Consider the following 23,306-nt stretch of genomic DNA (forward strand, 5'->3'; position numbering starts at 1 on the left):
TCACCCGCAGCAAGAGCGACATCATTCATATATACAGAGAAAAGAGTCGGCCCAAGAATTGAACCCTGTGGTACCCCCATAGAGACTGCCAGAGGTCCGGACAACATGCCCTCCGATTTGACATATTGAACTCTGTCTGCAAAGTAGTTGGTGAACCAGGCGAGGCAGTCATTAGAAAAACCAAGGCTATTGAGTCTGCCGATAAGAATACAGTGATTGACAGAGTCGAAAGCCTTGGCCAGGTCGATGAAGACGGCTGCACAGTACTGTCTTTTATAGATGCCGGTTATGATATCGTTTAGTACCTTGAGCGTGGCTGAGGTGCACCCGTGACCGGCTCGGAAACCGGATTGCACAGCGGAGAAGGTACGGTGGGATTCGAAATGGTCAGTGATCTGTTTATTAACTTGGCTTTCGAAGACTTTAGAGAGGCAGATCAGGATGGATATAGGTCTGTAACAGTTTGGATCTAGGGTGTCATCCCCTTTGAAGAGGGGGATGACCGCGGCAGCTTTCCAATCTTTAGGGATCTCAGACAATATGAAAGAGAGGTTGAACAGGCTGGTAATAGGGGTTGCAACAATGGCGGCGGATAGTTTCAGAAAGAGAGGGTCCAGATTGTCTAGCCCAGCTGATTTGTACAGGTCCAGGTTTTGCAGCTCTTTCAGAACATCTGCTATCTGGATTTGGGTGAAGGAGAAGCTGGGGAGGCTTGGGCGAGTAGCTGCGGTGGGGGGCGGGGGGCGGAGCTGTTGACCGGGGTTGGAGTAGCCAGGAGGAAGGCATGGCCAGCCGTTGAGAAGTGCTTATTGAAATTTTCGATTATCATGGGTTTATTGGTGGTGACTGTGTTACCTAGCCTCAGTGCAGTGGGAAGCTAGGAGGAGGTGCTCTTGTTCTCCATGGACTTTACAGTGTCCCAGAACCTTTTGAGTTAGAGCTACAGGATGCAAATTTCTGCTTGAAAAAGCTAGCCTTTGCTTTCCTGACAGACTGCGTGTATTGGTTCCTGACTTCCCTGAACAGTTGCATATCGCGGGGACTTTTCGATGCTATTGCAGTCCGCCACAGGATGTTTTTGTGCTGGTTAAGGGCAGTCAGGTCTGGAGTGAACCAAGGGCTATATCTGTTCTTAGTTCTGCATTTTTTTGAATGGGGCATGCTTATCTAAGATGGTGAGGAAATTACTTTTAAAGAATGACCAGGCATCCTCGACTGACGGGATGAGGTCAATATCCTTCCAGGATACTCGGGCCAGGTCAATTAGAAAGGCCTGCTCGCAGAAGTGTTTTAGGGAGCATTTGACAGTGATGAGGGGTGGTCTTTTGACTGGGGCCCATAGCGGATACAGGCAATGAGGCCGTGATCGCTGAGATCCTGATTGAAAACAGCGGAGGTGTATTTGGAGGGCAAGTTGGTCAGGATAATGTCTTTGAGGGTGCACCTGTTTACGGATTTGGGGTTGTACCTGGTGGGTTCCTTGATGATTTGTGTGAAATTAGATTGTAGGACTGCCGGGGTGTTAAGCATATCCCAGTTTAGATCACCTAGCAGAACGAACTCTGAGGCTAGATGGGGGGGGGCGATCAATTCACAAATGGTGTCCAGAGCACAGCTGGGAGCGAAGGGGGGTCGATAGCAGGCGGCAACAGTGAGAGACTTATTACTGGAGAGATTAATTTTTAAAATTAGAAGTTCGAACTGTTTGGGTATAGACCTGGAAAGTATGACAGAACTTTGCAGGCTATCTCTGCAGTAGATTTCAACTCCTCCCCCTTTGGCAGTTCTATCTTGACGGAAAAAGTTGTAGTTGGGTATGGAAATCTCAGAATTTATGGTGGCCTTCCTAAGCCAGGATTCAGACACGGCAAGGACATCAGTGTTGGCGGAGTGTGCTAAAGCAGTGAGTAAAACAAACTTAGGGACAAGGCTTCTGATGTTGACATGCATGAAACCAAGGCTTTTTCGATCACAGAAGTCAACAAATGAGGGTGCCTGGGGACACGCAGGGCCTGGGTTTACCTCCACATCACCCGAGGAACAGAGGAGTAGGATGAGGGTACGGCTAAAGGCTATCAAATCTGGTCGCCTAGAGCGTTGGGGACAAAGAATAAAAGGAGCAGATTTCTGGGCGTGGTAGAATAGATTCAGGGCATAATGTGCAGACAGGGGTATGGTGGGGTGCGGGTACAGCGGAGGTAAGCACAGGCACTGAGTGATGATAAGAGAAGTTGTATCTCTGGACATGCTGGTTATAATGGGTGAGGTCACCGCATGTGTGGGAGGTGGGACAAAGGAGGCATCATAGGTATGATAAGTGGAACTAGGGGCTCCATTGTAAACTAAAACAATGATAACTAACCTAAACAACAGCATACAAGGCATATTGACATTTGAGAGAGAGACATACAGCGAGGCATAAAGTTATCACAGGTGTTGATTGGGAGAGCTAGCTAGACAACAACAGGTGAGACAGCAACAGCTGATCAGCTAACACAACAACAACAGGTAAAATGGCAATGACTGGGCAGAGAGGGTTGGTTAACTACACACAGAGCCTGAGTTCGCGGCTGGGGCCGACAGAAACAAAAAATAAACAGAATGGAGTACCGTGATTAATGGACAGTCCAGCAGGCATCAGCTATGTAGCCAAGTGATCATAGGGTCCAGGGGGCAGCAATAGATGGAACAGGGAAGCCGCGGAGTAGCCGCTACTACACTAGCACGCGTGCGACACAGCGTTTAAAGTTAGTAGCCCGGGGCTAGTAGAAGCGTCTGCTCCGACGTCCGACGGAGGCCGGTTGAAGCCACAGCGGATGGAGTATTCGTCGGCAGACCAGTCGTGGTGGTGCGGCGGGGGGAAAACCTTAAGTGTTATTAAATACAGGCGGGAAGAACTATTAGATATCACGTCAACTTACCAGCACTACGACCAGGAATACGACTTTCTCAAAGCGCATCCTTTGTCCGGACTACCCAGGGCATTTGAACTGATTCCAGAGGCTGACCCAAAACAACACCGCCAGAGAAGAGGAAGACGGAGCGGTCTTCTGGTCAGACTTCGGAAGCAGGCACCCCACCCACCGTTTCCGAGTATAGTACTCGCTAATGTCCAGTCCCTAGTTAACAAAGTCGATGAAATTAGGGCAAGGGTTGCTTTCCAGAGAGACATCAGGGATTGTAACATTCTCTCTTTCACAAAAATATGGCTCTCTCAGGATATGCTGTCGGAGTCGGTATAGCAACCTGGATTCTTTGTAGGTCGTGCCGACAAGAATAAACATCTCTCTGGGAAGAAGGACGGGGTGTATGTTCATGATTAACGACTCATGGTGTAATTGTAACAACATACAGGAACTCAAGTCCTTTTGTTCACCTGTCATAGAATTCCTCACAATCAAATGACAACCGTATTATCTCCCAAGAGAATTCTCCTCGGTCATTGTCACAGCCGTGTATATCCCCCCTCAAACCGATTCCACAACGGCCCTCAAGGAACTTCACGCAAACCATATATCCTGAGGATCATTTATTGTAGCTAGGGATTTGAACAAAGCAAATTTGAGAACAAGGCTACCTAAATTCTATCAGCATATTGACTGTAGCACTCGCGCTGGCAAAACTCTGGAACACTGCTTCTCTAACTTCCGTGATGCATACAAGGCCCTCCCCCGCCCTCCTTTCGGCAAGTCTGATAACGATTATATTTTGCTCCTCCCTTCCTATAGGCAGAAACTCAAACAGGACGACCAATCGGAATCCACGCTTCAAGATTGTTTTGATCACGCGGACCGGGACATGTTCCGAGGAGCCTCAGAGAATAATATTGACGTATATGCTGATTCAGTGAGTGAGTTTATAAGGAAGTGTATAGGACATGTGGTACCCACTGTGACTATTAAAACCTACCCTAACCAGAACCCGTGGATAGATGGTGGCATTCATGGAAAACTGAAAGCGCGAACCACCGCATTTAACCATGGAAATGTGACTGGGAATATGGCCAAATACAAACAGTGTAGCTATTCTCTCCGCAAGGCAGTCAAACAAGCGAAATGTCAGTACAGAGACAAAGTGGAGTCGCAATTCAACGGCTCAAACACGAGACGTATGTGGCAGGATCTACAGACAATCACAGACTACAAAAGAAAAACCAGCCATGTCATGGACACCGACGTCTTGCTTCCAGACAAACTACAGTGGCTTGCAAAAGTATTCACCCCCCTTGGCATTTTTCCTATTTTGTTGCCCTACAACCTGGAATTAAAATTGATTTTTTGGGGGGGTTCATTTTCATTTCATTTACACAACATGTCTACCACTTTGAAGATGCAAAATATTTTTATTTTGAAACAAACAAGAAATAAGACAAACAAACAGAAAACTTAATTATTCACCCCCCCAAAGTCAATACTTTGTAGAGTCACCTTTTGCAGCAATTACAGCTGCAAGTCTCTTAGGGTCTTTTTTGCCCATTCTTCAAGGCAAAACTGCTCCAGCTCCTTCAAATTGGATGGGTTCCACTGGTGTACAGAATCTTTAAGTCATACCAAAGATTCTCAATTGGATTGAGGTCTGTGCTTTGACTAGGCCATTCCAAGACATTTAAATGTTTCCCCTTAAACCATGCAAGTGTTGCTTTAGCAAGACAAACAGGATTCCCTCAAGGATTTCCCTGTATTTAGCGCCATCCATCATTTCCCCAATTCTGACCAGTTTCCCAGTCCCTACTGATGAAAAACATCCCAACAGCATGATGCTGCCACCACCATGCTTCACTGTGGGGATGGTGTTCTCGGGGTGATAAGAGGTGTTGGGTTTGCACCAGACATAGCGTTTTCCTTGATGGCCAAAAAGCTACATTTTAGTCTCATCTGACCAGAGTACCTTCTTCCATATGTTTGGGGAGTCTCCCACATGCCTTTTGGTGAACACCAAATGTGTTTGCTTATTTCTTTCTTTAAGAAATTGCTTTTTTCTGGCCATTCTTCCGTAAAGCCCAGCTCTGTGGAGTGTATGGCTTAAAGTGGTCCTGTGGACAGATTCTCCAATCTCCGCTGTGGAGCTTTGTAGCTCCTTCAGGGTTATCTTTGGTCTCTTTGTTACCTCTGATTAATGCCCTCCTTGCCTGGTCCGTGAGTTTTAGTGGGCGGCCCTCTCTTGGCAGGTTTGTTGTGGTGCCATATTCTTTCAATTTTTTAATAATGGATTTAATGGTGCTCTGTGGGATGTTCAAAGTTTCTGATATTTTTTTTATAACCCAACCCTGATCTGTACTTCGTTTGGAGAGCTCCTTGGTCTTCATGGTGCCGCTTGCTTGGTGGTGCCGCTTGCTTGGTGGTGCCACTTGCTTAATGGTGTTGCAGACTCTGGGGCCTTTCAGAACTGAGATATATATATATATATATATATATATGAGAGACCATGTGACACAAATAAAGTCCACCTGTGTGCAATCTAACTAATTATGTGACTTCCGAAGGTATTTGGTTGCACCATATTTTATTTAGGGGCTTCATAGCAAAGGGAGTGATTACATATGCACGCACCATTTCATTTCACCAAGTTGGACTATTTTGTGTATGTCCATTACATGAAATCCAAATAAAAATCCATTTAAATTACAGTTTGTAATGTTACAAAATAGGAAAAATGCCAAGGGGGATGAATACTTTTGCAAGGCACTGTAAAAATACCTTCTTAGCACGCTTTGAGGATAATAGAGTGCCTCTGACACGGCCCTCTACCAAGTACTCTGGGCTCTCCTTCTCCGTGGCCGACATGAGTAAGACATTTAAACGTGTTAACCCTCGCAAGGCTGCCGGCCCAGACGGCATCCCTAGCCGCGTCCTCAGAGCATGTACAGTGTGCAGACCAACTGGCTGGTGTGTTTACGGACATATTCAATATCCCAGTCTGCTGTCCCCACTTGCTTCATTCAAGATGGCCACCATTGTTCCTGTACCCAAGAAGGCAAAGGTAATAGAACTAAATTACTATCGCCCCGTAGCACTCACTTCTGTCATCATGAAGTGCTTTGAGAGACTAGTCAAGGATCATTTCACCTCTACCTTACCTGTTACCCTAGACCCACTTCAATTTTCTTACCGCCCCAATAGGTCCATAGACGATGTAATCGCCATAACACTGTACAATCTCATCTGGACAAGAGGAATACTTATGTAAGAATGCTGTTTGTTGACTATAGCTCAGCATTCAACACCATAGTACCCTCCGAGCTCATCATTAAGCTTGAGGTCCTGGGTCTCAACCCCGCCCTGTGAAATTGGGTCCTGGACTTTGACGGGCTGCCCCCAGGTGGTGAAGGTAGGTAACAACATCTCCACTTCGATGATCCTCAACACTGGGGCCCCAAAATGGTGCATGCTCAGCCCCCTCTTGTACTTCCTGTTCACCCATGACTGCGTGGCCATGCACGCATCCAACTCAATCATTAAGTTTGTAGACGACACAACAGTAGTGGGCTTGGTTACCAACAACGCCGAGACACCCTACAGGGAGGAGGTGAGGGCACTCGGAGTGTTGTGTCAGCAAGGTCAACAAAACAAAGGAGATGATCGTGGACTTCAGGAAACAGCAGAGGGAGCACCACCCTATCCACTACGACAGGACAGCAGTGGAGAAGGTGGAAAGTTAAGATCATTGCGCCACACCTCACGGACAAACTGAAATGGTCCACCCACCCACACAGACAGGCTGGAGGCTGAAGAAATTTGGCGTGTCACCTAAAACCCTCACAAACTTTTACACATGCACAACTGAGAGCATCCTGTCGGGCTGTTTTACGGCAACTGCACCACCTACAATCGCAAGGCTCTCCAGAGGGTGGTGTGGTCTGCACAACGCATCACCGGGGGCACACTGCCTACCCTCCAGGACATCTACAGCACCCGGTGTCACAGGAAGGCCAAGGACAAAAACCACACGAGCCACAGCCTGTTCACCCCGTTACCATCCAGAAGGTGAGTACAAATGGGACCAAGAGACTGAAAAACAGCTTGTATCTCAAGGCCATCAGACTGTTAAACAGCCACCACTAACACAGGAGAGGCTGCTGCCTACATACAGACTTAAAATCTGTGGCCACTTAAATAAATGGATCAGTAGTCACTTTAATAATGCCACTTTAATAATGTTTACATATCTTGCATTACTCATCTCATATGTATATACTGTATTTTATACCATCTTAGCCTATGCCGCTCTGTCATTACTCATCCATATATTTATATGTATATATTCTTATTCCATTCCTTTACTTAGATGTGTGTATATTAGGTAGTTGTTGTGGAATTGTTAGATTACATGTTAGATATTGCTGCACTGTCAGAACTAGAAGCACAAGCATTTCGCTTCACTTGCAATAGCATCTGCTAACCATGTGTATGTGACCAACTAAATTTGATTTGACAGTGTTGATAGAGTTGGTATATAGAGTTGATATAGTATTTATGTATAGAGTTGATGTATATAGTTGGTATATAATGTATGTATATAGTTGGTATATAGTGTATGTATATAGTTGGTGTATAGTGTATGTATATAGTGGGTATATAGTGTATGTATATAGTGGTGTTGATATAGTGTATGTATATAGTGATGTTGATATAGTGTATGTATATAGTGGTGTTGATATAGTGTATGTATATAGTGGTGTTGATATAGTGATGTAGTGTTGATATAGTGATGTGGTGTTGATATAGTGATAGTGTTGATGTAGTGATGATATAGTGATGTAGTGTTGATATAGTGATGATATATAGTGTTGATATAGTGATGTAGTGTTGATATAGTGATGTAGTGTTGATATAGTGATGTAGTGTTGATGTGGTGTTGATATAGTGATGTAGTGTTGATATAGTGATGTGGTGTTGATATAGTGATGTAGTGTTGATATGGTGATGTAGTGTTGATATAGTGATATGGTGATGTAGTGTTGATAGTGATGTAGTGTTGATATAGTGATATAGTGATATAGTGTTATAGTGATATAGTGATGATATAGTGATATAGTGATATAGTGGTATAGTGATATAGTGGTATAGTGATATAGTGATATAGTGATATAGTGATAGTGATGATATAGTGGTATAGTGATATAGTGATATAGTGGTATAGTGATATAGTGGTATAGTGGTATAGTGATATAGTGGTATAGTGATATAGTGGTATAGTGATATAGTGGTATAGTGGTATAGTGTAGTGATATAGTGGTATAGTGATATAGTGATATAGTGGTATAGTGTAGTGATATAGTGGTATAGTGGTATAGTGATATAGTGGTATAGTGATATAGTGATATAGTGGTATAGTGTAGTGATATAGTGGTATAGTGATATAGTGATATAGTGGTATAGTGTTACAGTGATATAGTGATGATATAGTGATATAGTGATATAGTGATAGTGATGATATAGTGGTATAGTGATATAGTGATATAGTGATATAGTGGTGTAGTGATAGTGATGATATAGTGGTATAGTGATATAGTGGTATAGTGATATAGTGATATAGTGATAGTGGTATAGTGATATAGTGATATAGTGGTATAGTGATATAGTGGTATAGTGATATAGTGATATAGTGGTGTAGTGATAGTGATGATATAGTGGTATAGTGATATAGTGGTATAGTGATATAGTGATATAGTGGTATAGTGAAATAGTGGTGTAGTGTTATAGTGATATAGTGGTATAGTGATATAGTGTAGTGATATAGTGTTATAGTGATATAGTGATATAGTGGTGTAGTGATAGTGATGATATAGTGGTATAGTGATGTTTGGCCCTGTCCGGGGGTATCGTCGGATGGGGCCACAGTGTCTTCTGATCCCTCCTGTCTCAGCCTCCAGTATTTATGCTGCAGTAGTTTATGTGTCGGGGGGCTAGGGTCAGTCTGTTACATCTGGAGTATTCTCTTGTCTTATCCGGTGTCCTGTGTGAATGTAAATATGCTCTCTCTAATTCTCTCTTTCTCTCTTTCTTTCTTTCTCTCGGAGGACCTGAGCCCTAGGACCATGCCTCAGGACTACCTGGCATGATGACCCCTTGCTGTCCCCTGTCCACCTGGCCATGCTGCTGCTCCAGTTTCAACTGTTCTGCCTGCGGCTACGGAACCCTGACCTGTTCACCGGACGTGCTTGTTGCACCCTCGACAATTACTATGATTATCATTATTTGACCATGCTGGTCATTTACGAACATTTTAACATCTTGACCATGTGCTGTTATAATATCCACCCGGCACAGCCAGAAGAGGACTGGCCACCCCTCATAGCCTGGTTCCTCTCTAGGTTTCTTCCTAGGTTTTTGGCCTTTCTCAGGAGTTTTTCCTAGGGAGTTTTTCCCAGCCACCGTGCTTCTTTCACATGCATTGCTTGCTGTTTGGGGGTTTAGGCTGGGTTTCTGTACAGCACTTTGAGATTTCAGCTGATGTACGAAGGGCTATATAAATACATTTGATTTGATTTGATTTGATATAGTGGTATAGTGATATAGTGGTATAGTGATATAGTGATATAGTGGTATAGTGGTATAATGTAGTGATATAGTGGTATAGTGGTATAGTGATATAGTGATGATATAGTGATATAGTGGTATAGTGATATAGTGATGATATAGTGATATAGTGGTATAGTGTTATAGTGATATAGTGATGATATAGTGATATAGTGATATAGTGGTATAGTGTTATAGTGATATAGTGATGATATAGTGATAGTGATATAGTGGTATAGTGTTATAGTGATATAGTGATGATATAGTGATATAGTGGTATAGTGATAGTGATATAGTGGTATAGTGTTATAGTGATATAGTGATGATATAGTGATATAGTGGTATAGTGATATAGTGGTGTTATAGTGATATAGTGATATAGTGATATAGTGGTGTAGTGATATAGTGGTATAGTGTAGTGATATAGTGATGATATAGTGATATAGTGATATAGTGATGTAGTGTTGATATAGTGATATAGTGATGTAGTGTTGATATAGTGATGTAGTGATGATATAGTGATGTGGTGTTGCTATAGTGTTGATATCTGGACCTCTGAGACTATCACAGAGCAGGTGCATTTATACGGAGACTTGATTACACACAGGTGGATTCTATTTATCATCATTAGTCATTTAGGTCAACATTGGATCATTCAGAGATCCTCACTGAACTTCTGGAGAGAGTTTGCTGCACTGAAAGTAAAGGGACTGAATAATTTTGCACGCCCAATTTTTCAGTTTTTTATTTGTTAAAAAAGTTTGAAATATCCAATAAATTTCGTTCCACTTCATGATTGTGTCCCACTTGTTGTTGATTCTTCACAAAAAATTACAGTTTTATATCTTTATGTTTGAAGCCTGAAATGTGGCAAAAGGTTGAAAAGTTCAAGGGGGCCGAATACTTTTGCAAGGCACTGTACCTACAAAAAAAAACATACACTTGGCCCTGATTGTAAGAAAGATATGGCCGTTTTTAAAGTGGGGAGTGTGACTATTACCGCGTTGTCACAGCTGTCGTGTAGAATGGGACCAAGGCGCAGCGGGTTGCGTGCTCAACATATTTATTAAATAAAAATGAGAACACCACGGAAAAACAATCAACAAACTAACGACAGGAACAGAGAAGCAGGCTCAACAAAAAGCAGTGCTAACAAACAACTACCCACAAGTGACAAACAAAACACACACCTACTTATAGGACTCCCAATCAGAGGCAACTAGAAACACCTGCCTCCAATTGAGAGTCCAGCACCCAACCTACACATAGAAAAACTAACCTAGAACATACCCATAGAAATACAAACATAAACCAGTGACCAAAAACCCCGTAATACATAAATCAACTACCCTCTGCCACGTCCTGACCAAACTACAATAACAAAATATCCTCTATACTGGTCAGGACGTGACACGCGTGACCTTTATCAAAGGCTCAGTGTCGTTATCCTCGCAAGGGCAGGGTGCTGGAGTACTGAAAACAGAGGTCCTGATCATTTCAACCCATATCTTTTTTCATTATTAATTGTTTAACAAAATCTCTTTCTCTGAGCAATTGTATTATTATAATATAACTACCCAATTTTATGGAGCATAGGCTTACAATATAGTATTATTTATTTTATACAATATTTTTTTCTCATCTTTATCAAACATGCCAAAAATGATGGAGCCCATTGAACATAAAGTAAAGATAGCTAAGTCTGAGTTGACACACTAAATAGTGCACTTCTTAACCAGGAGTTCTAGGGTGTCGTTTCGAGCATAGCCTATGTCACAAAGACACTAAACAAGAACAAACCCATATTTCACTCAACCAAAAGTGCAGTGTGCAAAAATATAAAATAAAACCAGGTAAAGTAACGGTCTGTATTAAAGTTCTCTCTCCTCCTTCCCTCTTTCCTCTCCTCCTTCCATCCTCTCCACTTTTCTCCTCTCTTTCCTGCAGCTTGTCAAAGACAAATATTCTTTCTCTCCTCTTCTCTCAGAGGTTCTCCCTGACCTCTGCCTTGTTCTTAATGACAGAGGAGAAGCGGACCAATTTGATCTCCTTCGCATCCTGTTCTTTAGCGTCGTCCCACACATACTCCGGTGACAGGAGCTTGGTGGGCTTGTTCCTCAACAGGTACCAATTCAGGTGACTCTCTTCCTGCCACACAGCCTCCACACCCTCTGACTTATCAACCTAGAGGGAGGAAGGGGGTAGGGTAGAGGGGTGGGGTGAGTGAGTGAGTACTGTACGTGAGTGACTAACTGTATGCCTGCATGCGTAAGTACCTACCTCCAGGTGCTCCCTACACGTCTTGGTCAGCCGGTGAATATCCTCCAACGTTCCTCCGAATATGTTGGCCTGGTAGTAGAAGTCTCCCTGGTCCAAGGGTATGTAGGCTTTGGAGACGGTCCGTCGCTCGTAAGGGTACTCGTTCCGGGGGTACATGTAGAACCTTCAAAAACACAAGACAGTTTTGTATTGTTACTTCACCTTTAAAAAAAAGAAAAGAAAAATACCCTTGAGGTTAGAAACCATCTTTGCGAGGTAGACCTGACAAGGAGGTTAACAGGAAGTTGTCAGCATGTAGGTGTATAAAATAAAAAGAGTGGTCAACTACAATTTCCTCCATCAGAGTTTTTAAATGAGTAAGTATTACCAGGGGTGGATGCTGGCCCTTTAAGTAAGAAAGAATTACCAGGGGTGGATGGCGGCCACCAGTCTCCCCAGAGCTTCGGGCCCCACACGGCCGTGGAACCTCATGTCTACGTCCATGCAGAAGATGTAGTGCGCCTCCCGGTGGATTTTATCCTTAATGGCAGTCTGCTCCCAAATACATGATTGGTTGATTTAATATCTACTGAACATCCACCAATCAACCAACCAAATAAAACAACTTTGTCCTCAGATGGAAATTTTGTTTTCTAGGGCGGGGCTGACATGATAAAAATACAAAGCCCATAAAGTCTACTGTCAACATTTCAACTATCTAGTATGCACTAACCCAATAAGCATTTAATCCGAACTTAACCTTAAACCTAAACCTAACCCTAAACCTATCCCTAAACTAAACCTAACCCTATTCCTAAACTAAACTAAACCTAACCCTATCACTAACCCAATAGGCATATCATCCTAACCTTAAACCTAACCCTAAACCTATCCCTAAACTAAACCTAACCCTATTCCTAAACTAAACTAAACCTAACCCTATCACTAACCCAATAGGCATATCATCCTAACTTAACCTTAAACCTAAACCTAAACTAACCCTAAACCTAACCCTATCCCTATCCCTAAACTAAACCTAACCCTATCCCTAAACTAAACCTAACCCTATCCCTAAATTAAACCTAACCCTATCCCTATCCCTAAACTAAACCTAACCCTATCCCTAAACTAAACCTAACCCTATCCCTAAATTAAACCTAACCCTATCCCTAAATTAAACCTAACCTAAACCTAACCCTAAATTAAACCTAACCCTAAACCTAACCCTATCCCTAAATTAAACCTAACCTAAACCTATCCCTAAACTAAACCTAACCTAACCCTAACCCTAAACTAAACCTACCCAAGCCTAACCCTAAACCTATCCCTATCCCTAAACTAAACCTAACCCTATCCCTAACCTATTATCAACTGAGTTACAACTGATAGTTTGCTGAGAGTTTGGAGCATGTGTAGATCATGTTTCTATAGCTACTGTACGGAGAGAAGAGCTTGTTAGTAAGCATTTCATTCTACTATGTACAGTATGCTGTATACTGAAAAGAAACTTTAATTCAATGTGATAACGATGTAATATATTATTTATAATAACCTGGATGTGCTCCATGCGGCGGAGGGATATCTCCTGCCAGCGGTCGAACTTCGGCACCCTCACAATGCTGAGCAGTCTGCCGACACCCAGAGTCACGTTGCTAGGCACGTCGCCGGGCAGGTCGGTGAACACATAGTAGTGCACGTCCAGCCCCACCTTGAATCACATGGAATTGAATGGGATGGACTTTCTATCGAATTTGAATCAAAAGGATTTAAAACTAATTGAATGGGGTGGACTTTCTAATGATTTGAATTGAATTAAAAAGGAATTAAAATCATATGAACTAATTTAAAACAAATGTAATGAAATATTTGGACCAATGAATAAGATCAAATGGGCAGGGTGGACCTAGTCCTAGAGTAGTCTTTATAAATACGGGCCCAGCATGTTTCTTTAATGAGTAAACTCTTTATAAATACGGGCCCAGAATGTTCCTTTAATGAGTAATCCCTTCATAAATACGGGCCCAGAATGTTCCTTTAATGAGTAATCCCTTCATAAATACGGGCCCAGAATGTTCCTTTAATGAGTAATCCCTTCATAAATACGGGCCCAGAATGTTCCTTTAATGAGTAATCCCTTCATAAATACGGGCCCAGAATGTTCCTTTAATGAGTAATCCCTTCATAAATACGGGCCCAGAATGTTCCTTTAATGAGTAATCCCTTCATAAATACGGGCCCAGAATGTTCCTTTAATGAGTAATCCCTGGACCTTCTTTAGACTATAACAGTCAATCCATTTGATAGACAGTTCCGGAATCTCACCATGAAGTGCTTCTCAGCCGACTCTAAGAAGTCCCGGAGAAAACGAGTGTATCTGCAAGGATGAATAGAGACGAGAAAAAAAAAGGAAACAAGAAACGTCCATATGTGAAACGACGGAACTAAAAAGTTGCGACATCTTCAACGATGGACAGAAAAATGAGGAGGTGCATCTATGTGACAGATCCAGATATGTATTTATTACACTGGATCTGGAGAAAAGAAGAATGTGAAACGTTCAGGTATAGCACAAGCAAGTGAAAATGTTTAGACGGTTTGACAAGACAATCTGAATTAACATGAGATTGCATTAATCCCGGAAATATGACGCAAAAGGATTGATATATAAGGCTATAGTGTGAATCCTGAATGGCACCTTATTACCCATTATAGTCAACTACTTTTAACCAGGGCCCCTATGGGGTAGAGTAAAGTAGTGCACTATACAGAAACAAGGTGCCAATGTAGCATACGGTTCTCTGTGAAACTCACTGCTCAGCCCGAAGGGTCCCCCCACTTGCGCTGCCGAATAGCTAGCTTTCAGTGGCGCGACGGAGTAAGACGCTTCAGTAAAAGGAAGGGGATACCGAGTCAGTTGGACAACTGAAATATGTCTTCCGCATTTAACCGAACCCCTCTGAATCAGAGAGGTGAGCGGGGGGGGGGGGGGGGCTGCCTTAATCGACATGCACTTCTTCGGCGCCCAGGGAAACAGTGGGTTAATCGCCTTGCTCAGAATGACAGAATTTTACCTTGTCAACTCAGGGATTCGATCCAGCAACCTTTCAGTTGCTGGCACAATGCGCTAACCACCAGGCTACCTGCCGTAGGGTGGTCACGTGTGTTTGTGAGGCAGAGGTTCTGAGTTCGAGCCTCGCTATGAACCAAATCAGGGGGGACCGATACTCATTTACCAAGCAGCAAGACATCCTTAACACCAGTTGAGACACAAAAATAGTCCCCCCATGATAAGGTTTTGAATAACGCAGACATTTCTTTTGGGCCCCGAGAGGCCGCAAAATGTGCATAAAAGGCTGCACATGCACACAGGAAGTGGTCTAAACCACTGCCTTTGCAACAGGTTACTACACATGGAGTCTGTGACTTACTTCCCTACAGCGAACACAGTGGTAGCGATGGTGAGGTGTTGTGAAATAAAGGCCTCGTCTATGACCTGGGGGTCAAAAGTCCCTTCCCAGACTATAGGAGCCAGCCACGGGGTTACAGTCAGCACGTCAGTCCTCCTGAAGAAGGAAGGAAGAAGGAGAAGGACAAAAGGAAGAAGGAGAATGGAGAAAGGAAGAAGAAGGAAGGAACGAGAAGGAGAAGGAAGAAGGAGAAAGGAGAAGAAAGAAGGAGGAGAAAGGAAGAAGGAGAAAGGAAAAATGAAAAAGGAAGAACAACTTTTTTTAACCAGCCACGGAGTCGGTACTTCAGTCCTCCTGAATAATAATAATAATAATAAATAATAATAAATGCACATTTTTATTTTCAGAACATAATCATCAAGATAATCATCAAGAATCAGCTAGATAATCATCAATATAATCAGCGAGATAATCATCAAGATAATCAAGATAAACAGCCATTAGTGGTAACACTAGAGACATTATAGGTATGTACTTCATAGAACGTGTTTACCATAATGGTATAATAGAATATAGAGTAGAAAAATAAAATAAACCTCTATTGAAATTCTGTTATCTGCATTTTGCTGCCACTTACACTGGTTCCATCAGTTTGGCTTGCTTGCTCTGTAATCTGAAAAACAGTGGGAGCAGGTTAACTTTCAGCAGGAAACACTGATACTGAGATAATGATGTATTTTGTTCAAGGCTAAGACTTGCTTGGGGTACCAGTTTGTTTGTGACATGTCACTCCTTCATGTTTGGAATCAAAAGGCGGTGGCATGGTGGCACAAACTGATCTGGGACCAGGCTACACTTACATTTAAGTCATTTAGCAGACGCTCTTAACCAGAGCGACTTACAAATTGGTGCATTCACCTTATGATATCCAGATACACTTGGTTGATTCATTATTTAAAACATAGATATCAATAGTAAAAGATAAGATCACTTTATTGGTCAATTGCACACAAGGTCCACCAAAATTTGACTTCCACTTTTAACCCAACCCCTCCAAAGGACGCACATACATAAGCTCGTCGAACATCTCATTCCAAAATCATGGGCATTAATATGGAGTTGGTTCCCCCTTTGCTGCTATAACAGCCTCCACTCGATGTTGGAACATTGCTGCGGGGACTTGCTTCCATTCAGCCACAAGAGCATTATTGAAGTCGGACACTGTTGCTGGGTGATTAAGCCTGGCTTGCAGTCGGCATTCCAATTCATCCCAAAGGTGTTCAATGGGGTTGAGGTCAGGGCTCTGTGCAGGCCAGTCAAGTTCTTCCACACCGAGCTCGACAAACCATTTCTGTATGTACCTCGCTTTGTGTATGGGGGAATTGTCATGCTGAAATAGGAAAGGGCCTTCCCCAAACTCTTGCCACAAAGTTGGAAGCACAGAATCATCTAGAATGTCATTGTATGCTGTAGATTTCCCTTCACTGGAACTAAGGGGCCTAGCCCTAAACAGCCCTAAAATCCAAATTAGAGCATGACAGACGTAGGTTTACCATGTTGAGAAATAAGGTGATGAAAGAAATCAGACAGGCCAAGGCAAACTTTTTTATTAACATAATTGGTGAGGCAAAGGGAAATTCAAAATTGATCTGGGAGAATCTAAAAAAGTTAACAGGGAAAGACCATAGTAACACTGCAAAAAGACTAGAAATCACGGTGAATGACAATCTAACACAGGATGCAGTCGAAATAGCAATAGCCTTCAATTCCTACTTTATTGACTCTGTCAAGGTACTGACACAGAACCCCTCCACTGGTTTATTGGGCTCAGTGCTAGTGAATGACGCTGAACCTGTCTTCATCATAAGGGAGGTTTCTGAATCAAAGGTGAACAAGGTGATTAGCTCACTAAAGAACTCTAAATCCAAAGATGTGTTTGGGCTGGACTCTACCTTTCTTAAAAACTACAAAGAGTCACTCATTGGCCCCATTACTAAGGTCACCAACACATCTATTGGTCTGGGGGTGTTTCCAAGGGTATGGAAGTCAGCCATAATAACGGCCATCTTTAAATCGGGCGACCCTGCTGACGTGAGTAACTACAGGCCCATTAGTATACTACCTGTAGTGTCGAAGGTTGTTGAAAAGTGTGTAGCAGAACAACTGATTTCCCACCTCAACAACAGCCCCTTCACATTACACTCCATGCAGTTTGGCTTCAGAGCGAAACACTCCACAGAAACGGCCAACTGCTTTCTTCTGGAAAATGTGAAGTCCAAGATGGACAAAGGGGGCGTTGTTGGGGCTGTGTTTCTGGACCTAAGGAAGGCTTTCGATACTGTTAACCATGAGATTCTCATCACAAAATTGTCCAAGTTCAACTTTTCCCCCGATGCCTTGAGATGGATGAAATCATACCTTGAAGGCAGAACTCAGTGCGTCAAAGTGAGCAATGAGCTGTCGCCCACTCTTAGCTATGATGTGGGCGTGCCCCAAGGGTCAATACTGGGGCCCCTCTTGTTCAGCCTGTACATTAGTGCATGCAAAGAGCAAACAACAAGCTGCACAAGAACTCACTACTGTAATGGTCCAGGTTACAAAGTGGCTCAGTGACTCGTGTTTGCATCAATGTGAAAAAAACTGTTTGCATGTTCTTCACAAAGAGGGCAACAGATGCTACTGAGCCAGATGTCTGTGTTAGGGGAGAAGCTCCAGGTGGTATCTGATTTTAAGTACCTTGGAATCATACTTGATTCCAACCTCTCTTTTAAAAAGCATGTGAAAAAGGTAATTCAAATAACCAAATTCAACCTAGCTAATTTCCGATTTATACGAAATTGTTTGACCACAGAGGTAGCAAGACTGTACTTCAAATCGATGATACTCCCCCACTTAACATACTGCTTGACTAGTTGGACCCAAGCTTGCTATACAACATTAAAACCTATTCAGTCTGTCTACAAACAGGCTCTCAAAGTGCTCGATAGGAAGCCCAATAGCCATCATCACTATTACATCCTCAGAAAGCATGAGCTCCTGAGTTGGGAAAATCTGGTGCAATACACCGACGCATGTCTTGTATTCAAGATCCTAAATGGCCTAGCTCCCCCTCCACTCAGTATTTTTGTTAAACAGAAAATCCAAACATATGGCAGCAGATCCACAAGGTCTGCCATGAGAGGTGACTGTATAGTTCCCTTAAGGAAAAGCACCTTTAGTAAATCCGCTTTCTCTGTGAGAGCGTCCCATGTCTGGAATACACTGCCATCAGACACACAACTGCACCACATATCACACTTTCACAAAATGCATGAAGACATGGCTAAAGGTCAATCAGATTTGTGAACATAATCCCTAGCTGTGTATTGCCGCTTTCCATGTTGTCTGTTGTCTGTAGCTTGTGAGGTGTGGAAACACTTTGTTGTTTTTATGGATTTTTCTTGTTGCTTTTTGTTCTGTTGCTCTGTCTGTATGCTACATCTTGCTTGTCCTATGTTGCTCTGTCTGTATGCTATGTCTTGCTTGTCCTATGTTACTCTGCGTGTGCTCACTGTTCTATGATTGTCTATATTGTAATTGTTTTTAATAACCTGCCCAGGGACTGCGGTTGAAAATTAGCCGGCTGGCTAAAACCGTCACTGTTACTGAAACGTTGATGAATGTGCACTGTCCCTGTAAAAATAAAATAAACTCAAACTCAAACCATGAAAAACAACCCCAGACCATTATTCCTCCTTCACCGAACTTTACAGTTGGCACTACATTCGGGCAGATAGCGTTTTCCTGGCATCCGCCAAACCCAGATTCGTCTGTAAGACTGCCAGATGGTGAAGCGTGATTCATCACTCCAGAGAACAGGTTTCCACTGCTCCGTAGTCCAATGACGGCGAGCTTTACACCACTCCAGCCGACGCTTGGCATTGCGCATGGTGTGTGGCTGCTCAGCCATGGAAACCCATTTCATGAAGGTCCTGACAAACACTTCTTGTGCTGACGTTGTGTAACAGTATAGCTTCCGTCCCTCTCCTCGCCCCAACCTGGGCTTGAACCAGGGACCCTCTGCGCACATCAACAACTGACACCCCACGAAGCATCGTTACCCATCGCGCCACAAAAGCCGCGGCCCTTGCAGTGCAAGGGGAACAACTACTTAAGGTCGCAGAGCGAGTGACGTCACCAATTGAAACGCTATTAGCACGCACCACCGCTAACTAACTAGCCATTTCACATCAGTTACAGTTACTTCTAGAGACAGTTTGGAACTCGGTAGCGAGTGTTGCAATCGAGGACAGACGATTTTTACGCGTTACGCGGTTCAGCACTCGGCGGTCCCGTTCTGTGAGCTTGTGTGTCCTACCACTTTGCAGCTGAACCGTTGTTGCTCCTAGACGTTTCCACTTCACAATAACAGCTCTTACAGTTGACCGGGGTAGCTCTAGCAGGGCATTAAGTTGACGAACTGACTTGTTGGAAAGGTGGCATCCTATGACGGTGTCACGTTGAAGGTCACTGGGCTCTTCAGTAAGGCCATTCTACTGCCAATGTTTGACTATGGAGATTGCATGGCTGTGTGCAATAGCTGAGTCCACTCATTTGAAGGGTTGTCCACATACTTTTGTATATATAGTTTACATGGAGGTTTAGGAAAGGTGCGGGGGCTGCCACACCAGTATAGTACGGACACCCACACGTACTCGCTCACCTGTGATTCAGCACAACATGGGGATGCACCTGGCTGACAGATGAGAAGGAAAAGAGTGAGATGTAACAGAGATCATTATCTTACATTTGATACCCGTCTAAGCACCTGTCCAAGCAGAAACACCCGAGTGGAGTATCAAGTTCATAGTTCAGTAATCTTGGTATTATCTACTGGTCTTACGTGTATATATAATATAATATTATTATTATTCAATAATTATTATATTAATATTATATAAGCCATTTAGCAGACACATTTATCCAAAGCAATTTAGTCATGCATTATAGTGGAAATTGCTAAATTGTTATAACGCTATTATTGAATAAAATTGTTGTTTTATGCAATAGAATAAATGGGTTCTTAGAACGCTCATCTGTGTGTGTTCTACTGAGGATGGGCCTCTTTGGGTGATACCGCGTTCCAGAGCATGAATTAAATGTTTCTGTTCTGTAAGGTACCAGGGAGAGATGACTCGGGGCCAGACCTTGGTCTCTACACAAAGATAACTGTTTTTACAGCAGATACTGTCTGCTGTGAATTATAAGTATCTTTCATACTAATCTTAATCTTGTGACCCATTCCATACATCTGTTGTTTGTCATGTAGACTGAAGGTGGTGTATCTTGGCTATAAAATCCATTTGTACTTTTGTCTAGGGGCTCTCAACGAATCATCTGAGGGTGATTCGTCGACCAGCCATCATTAACGTAGAGCACTCAATCGATTCACTTTATATGTGTGTGTTGTATTGACCTGCTCCTTATTAATACGTGAATAAAGATTTCGTTTAAGTATAACTGACTTGTGTGACAAGTTTGTCTCTCCTCATTTGATAGTAAAGAAATTAACCACCACAGCATACAGGTGGGGGGAAAAAAGTATTTGATCCCCTGCTGATTTTGTACGTTTGCCCACTGATAAAGAAAGGATCAGTCTATAATTTTAATGGTAGGTTTATTTGAACAGTGAGAGACAGAATAACAACAAAAATATCCAGAAAAACGCATGTCAAAAATTGTATAAATTGATTTGCATTTTAATGAGGGTAATAAGTAATTGACCCCCTCTCAATCAGAAAGATTTCTGGCTCCCAGGTGTCTTTTATACAGGTAACGAGCTGAGATTAGGAGCACACTCTTAATAACCTCTCTGGGCGTTTGCGTCCCACCATAGTCAACAGTCAGTGGAATCCCGTGGCGCGATATTCAAATACCTTAGAAATGCTATCTCAAACATATGACTATTTTACACCATTTTAAAAGACAAGACTCTCGTTAATCTAACAACACTGTCCGATTTCAAAAAGGCTCTACAACGAAAGCAAAACATTAGATTATGTCAGCAGAGTACCCAGCCAGAAATAATCAGACACCCAATTTTCAAGCTAGCATATAATGTCACAAAAACCAAAACCACAGCTAAATGCAGCACTAACCTTTGATGATCTTCATCAGATGACACTCCTAGGACATTGTTATACAATACATGCATGTTTTGTTCAATCAAGTTCATATTTATATCAAAAACCAGCTTTTTACATTAGCATGTGACTAGCATGTGACTAGCATTCCCACCGAACACTTCCGGTGAATTTACTAAATTACTCACGATAAACGTTCACAAAAAACATAACAATTATTTTAAGAATTATAGATACAGAACTCCTTTATGCAATCGCGGTGTCCGATTTTAAAATAGCTTTTCGGTGAAAGCACATTTTGCAATATTCTGAGTAGATAGCCCGGCCATCACAGGCTAGCTATTTTGACACCCACCAAGTTTGGTACTCACCAAACTCAGATTTACTATAAGAAAAATTGGATTACCTTTGCTGTTCTTCGTCAGAATGCACTCCCAGGACTTCTACTTCAATAACAAATGTTGGTTTGGTTCTAAATAATCCATAGTTATATCCAAATAGCGGCGTTTTGTTCGTGCGTTCAAGACACTATCCAACGGGTGACGCGCCCGGCGCGTATCGTGACAAAAATTCAAAATATTCCATTACCGTACTTCGAAGCATGTCAAACGCTGTTTAAAATCAATTTTTATGCGATTTTTCTCGTAAAATAGCAATAATATTCCGACCGGGAGTCGTTTTCGTTCAAAGACTGAGAAAGTAAAATGGACTCTTCACGTGCACGCGCGCACCCGTCTCATTGTTCTCAGATCGACCACTTGCCAAATGCGCTACTGTTTTTCAGCCTGGGACAGCAGAGTCATCATTCAACGCTCTGGCGCCTTCTGAGAGCCTATGGGAGCCGTAGAAATTGTCACATTACAGCAGAGATCCTCTGTTTTGGAAAGAGATGACAAAAAGGCCAAGAAATGGTCAGAGAGGGCGCTTCCTGTTTGGAATCTTCTCAGGTTTTGGCCTGCCATATGACTTCAGTTATACTCACACACACACACCATTCAAACAGTTTTAGAAACTTTAGGGTGTTTTCTATCCAAATCAAACAATTATATGCATATTCTAGTTACTGGGCAGGAGTAGTAACCAGATTAAATCGGGTACGTTTTTTTATCCGGCCGTGCAAATACTGCCCCCTATCCCCAACAGGTTAAAGGGAGTGCTCCTAACCGCAGCTTGTCACCTGTAAAAAACACACCTGTCCACAGAAGCAATCAATCAATCAGATTCCAAACTCTCCACCGTGGACAAGAACAAAGAGCTCTCCAAGGATGTCAGGGACAAGATTGTAGACCTACACAAGGCTGGAATGGGCTACAAGACCATCGCCAAGCAGCTTGGTGAGAAGGTGACAACATTTGGTGTGATTATTCGCAAATGGAAGAAACACAAAAGAACTGTCAATCTCCCTCGGCCTGGGGCTCCATGTAAGATCTCACCTCGTGGGGTTGCAATGATCATGAGAATGGTGAGGAATCAGCCCAGAACTACACAGGATGATCTTGTCAATGATCTCAAGGCAGCTGGGACCATAGTCACCAAGAAAACAATTGGTAACACACTACGCCATGAAGGACTGAAATCCTGCAGCGCCCGCAAGGTCCCCCTGCTCAAGAATACATATACATGCCCGTCTGAAGTTTGCCAATGAACATCTGAATGATTCAGAGGACAACTGGTGAAAGGGTTGTGGTCAGATGAGACCAAAATGGAGCTCTTTGGCATCAACTCGACGCGTTTGGAGGAGGAGGAATGCTGCCTATGACCTCAAGAACACCATCTCCACCGTCAAACATGGAGGTGGAAACATTATGCTTTGGAGGTGTTTTTCTGCTAAGGGGACAGGACAACTTCACCGCATCATTTGACGGGGCCATGTACTGTCAAATCTTGAGTGAGAACCTCCTTCCCTCAGCCAGGGCATTGAAAATGGGTCGTGGATGGGTATTCCAGCATGACAATGACCCAAAACACACAGCCAAGGCAACAAAGGAGTGGCTCAAGAA

General features: G+C 42.9%; 1 protein-coding gene across 2 annotated transcripts in view; it reads right to left on the reverse strand.

Annotated features, from left to right (window-relative positions):
* Positions 1 to 11,045: 11,045 nt before the first annotated feature.
* LOC115153855 (globoside alpha-1,3-N-acetylgalactosaminyltransferase 1) overlaps positions 11,046 to 23,306 on the reverse strand; it is a 33,014-nt gene continuing 20,753 nt past the window's right edge. Inside the window, exons 4-11 of one of the 2 annotated variants that reach the window (XM_029699471.1) lie at positions 19,887 to 19,919; positions 15,822 to 15,857; positions 15,206 to 15,340; positions 14,100 to 14,151; positions 13,330 to 13,485; positions 12,205 to 12,329; positions 11,799 to 11,961; positions 11,046 to 11,702 (exon numbers count right to left, since the gene is read on the reverse strand). In XM_029699471.1, coding sequence (XP_029555331.1) covers positions 11,502 to 11,702; positions 11,799 to 11,961; positions 12,205 to 12,329; positions 13,330 to 13,485; positions 14,100 to 14,151; positions 15,206 to 15,340; positions 15,822 to 15,857; positions 19,887 to 19,919 — 901 coding nt within the window. In that variant the 3' untranslated portion in view covers positions 11,046 to 11,501. The remainder of the gene's footprint in view (positions 11,703 to 11,798; positions 11,962 to 12,204; positions 12,330 to 13,329; positions 13,486 to 14,099; positions 14,152 to 15,205; positions 15,341 to 15,821; positions 15,858 to 19,886; positions 19,920 to 23,306) is intronic. The other variant, XM_029699472.1, reaches the window with a different exon arrangement.

The sequence above is a fragment of the Salmo trutta genome, chromosome 19 (genome assembly GCF_901001165.1).
Source record: "Salmo trutta chromosome 19, fSalTru1.1, whole genome shotgun sequence".
Lineage (NCBI taxonomy): Eukaryota > Metazoa > Chordata > Actinopteri > Salmoniformes > Salmonidae > Salmo > Salmo trutta.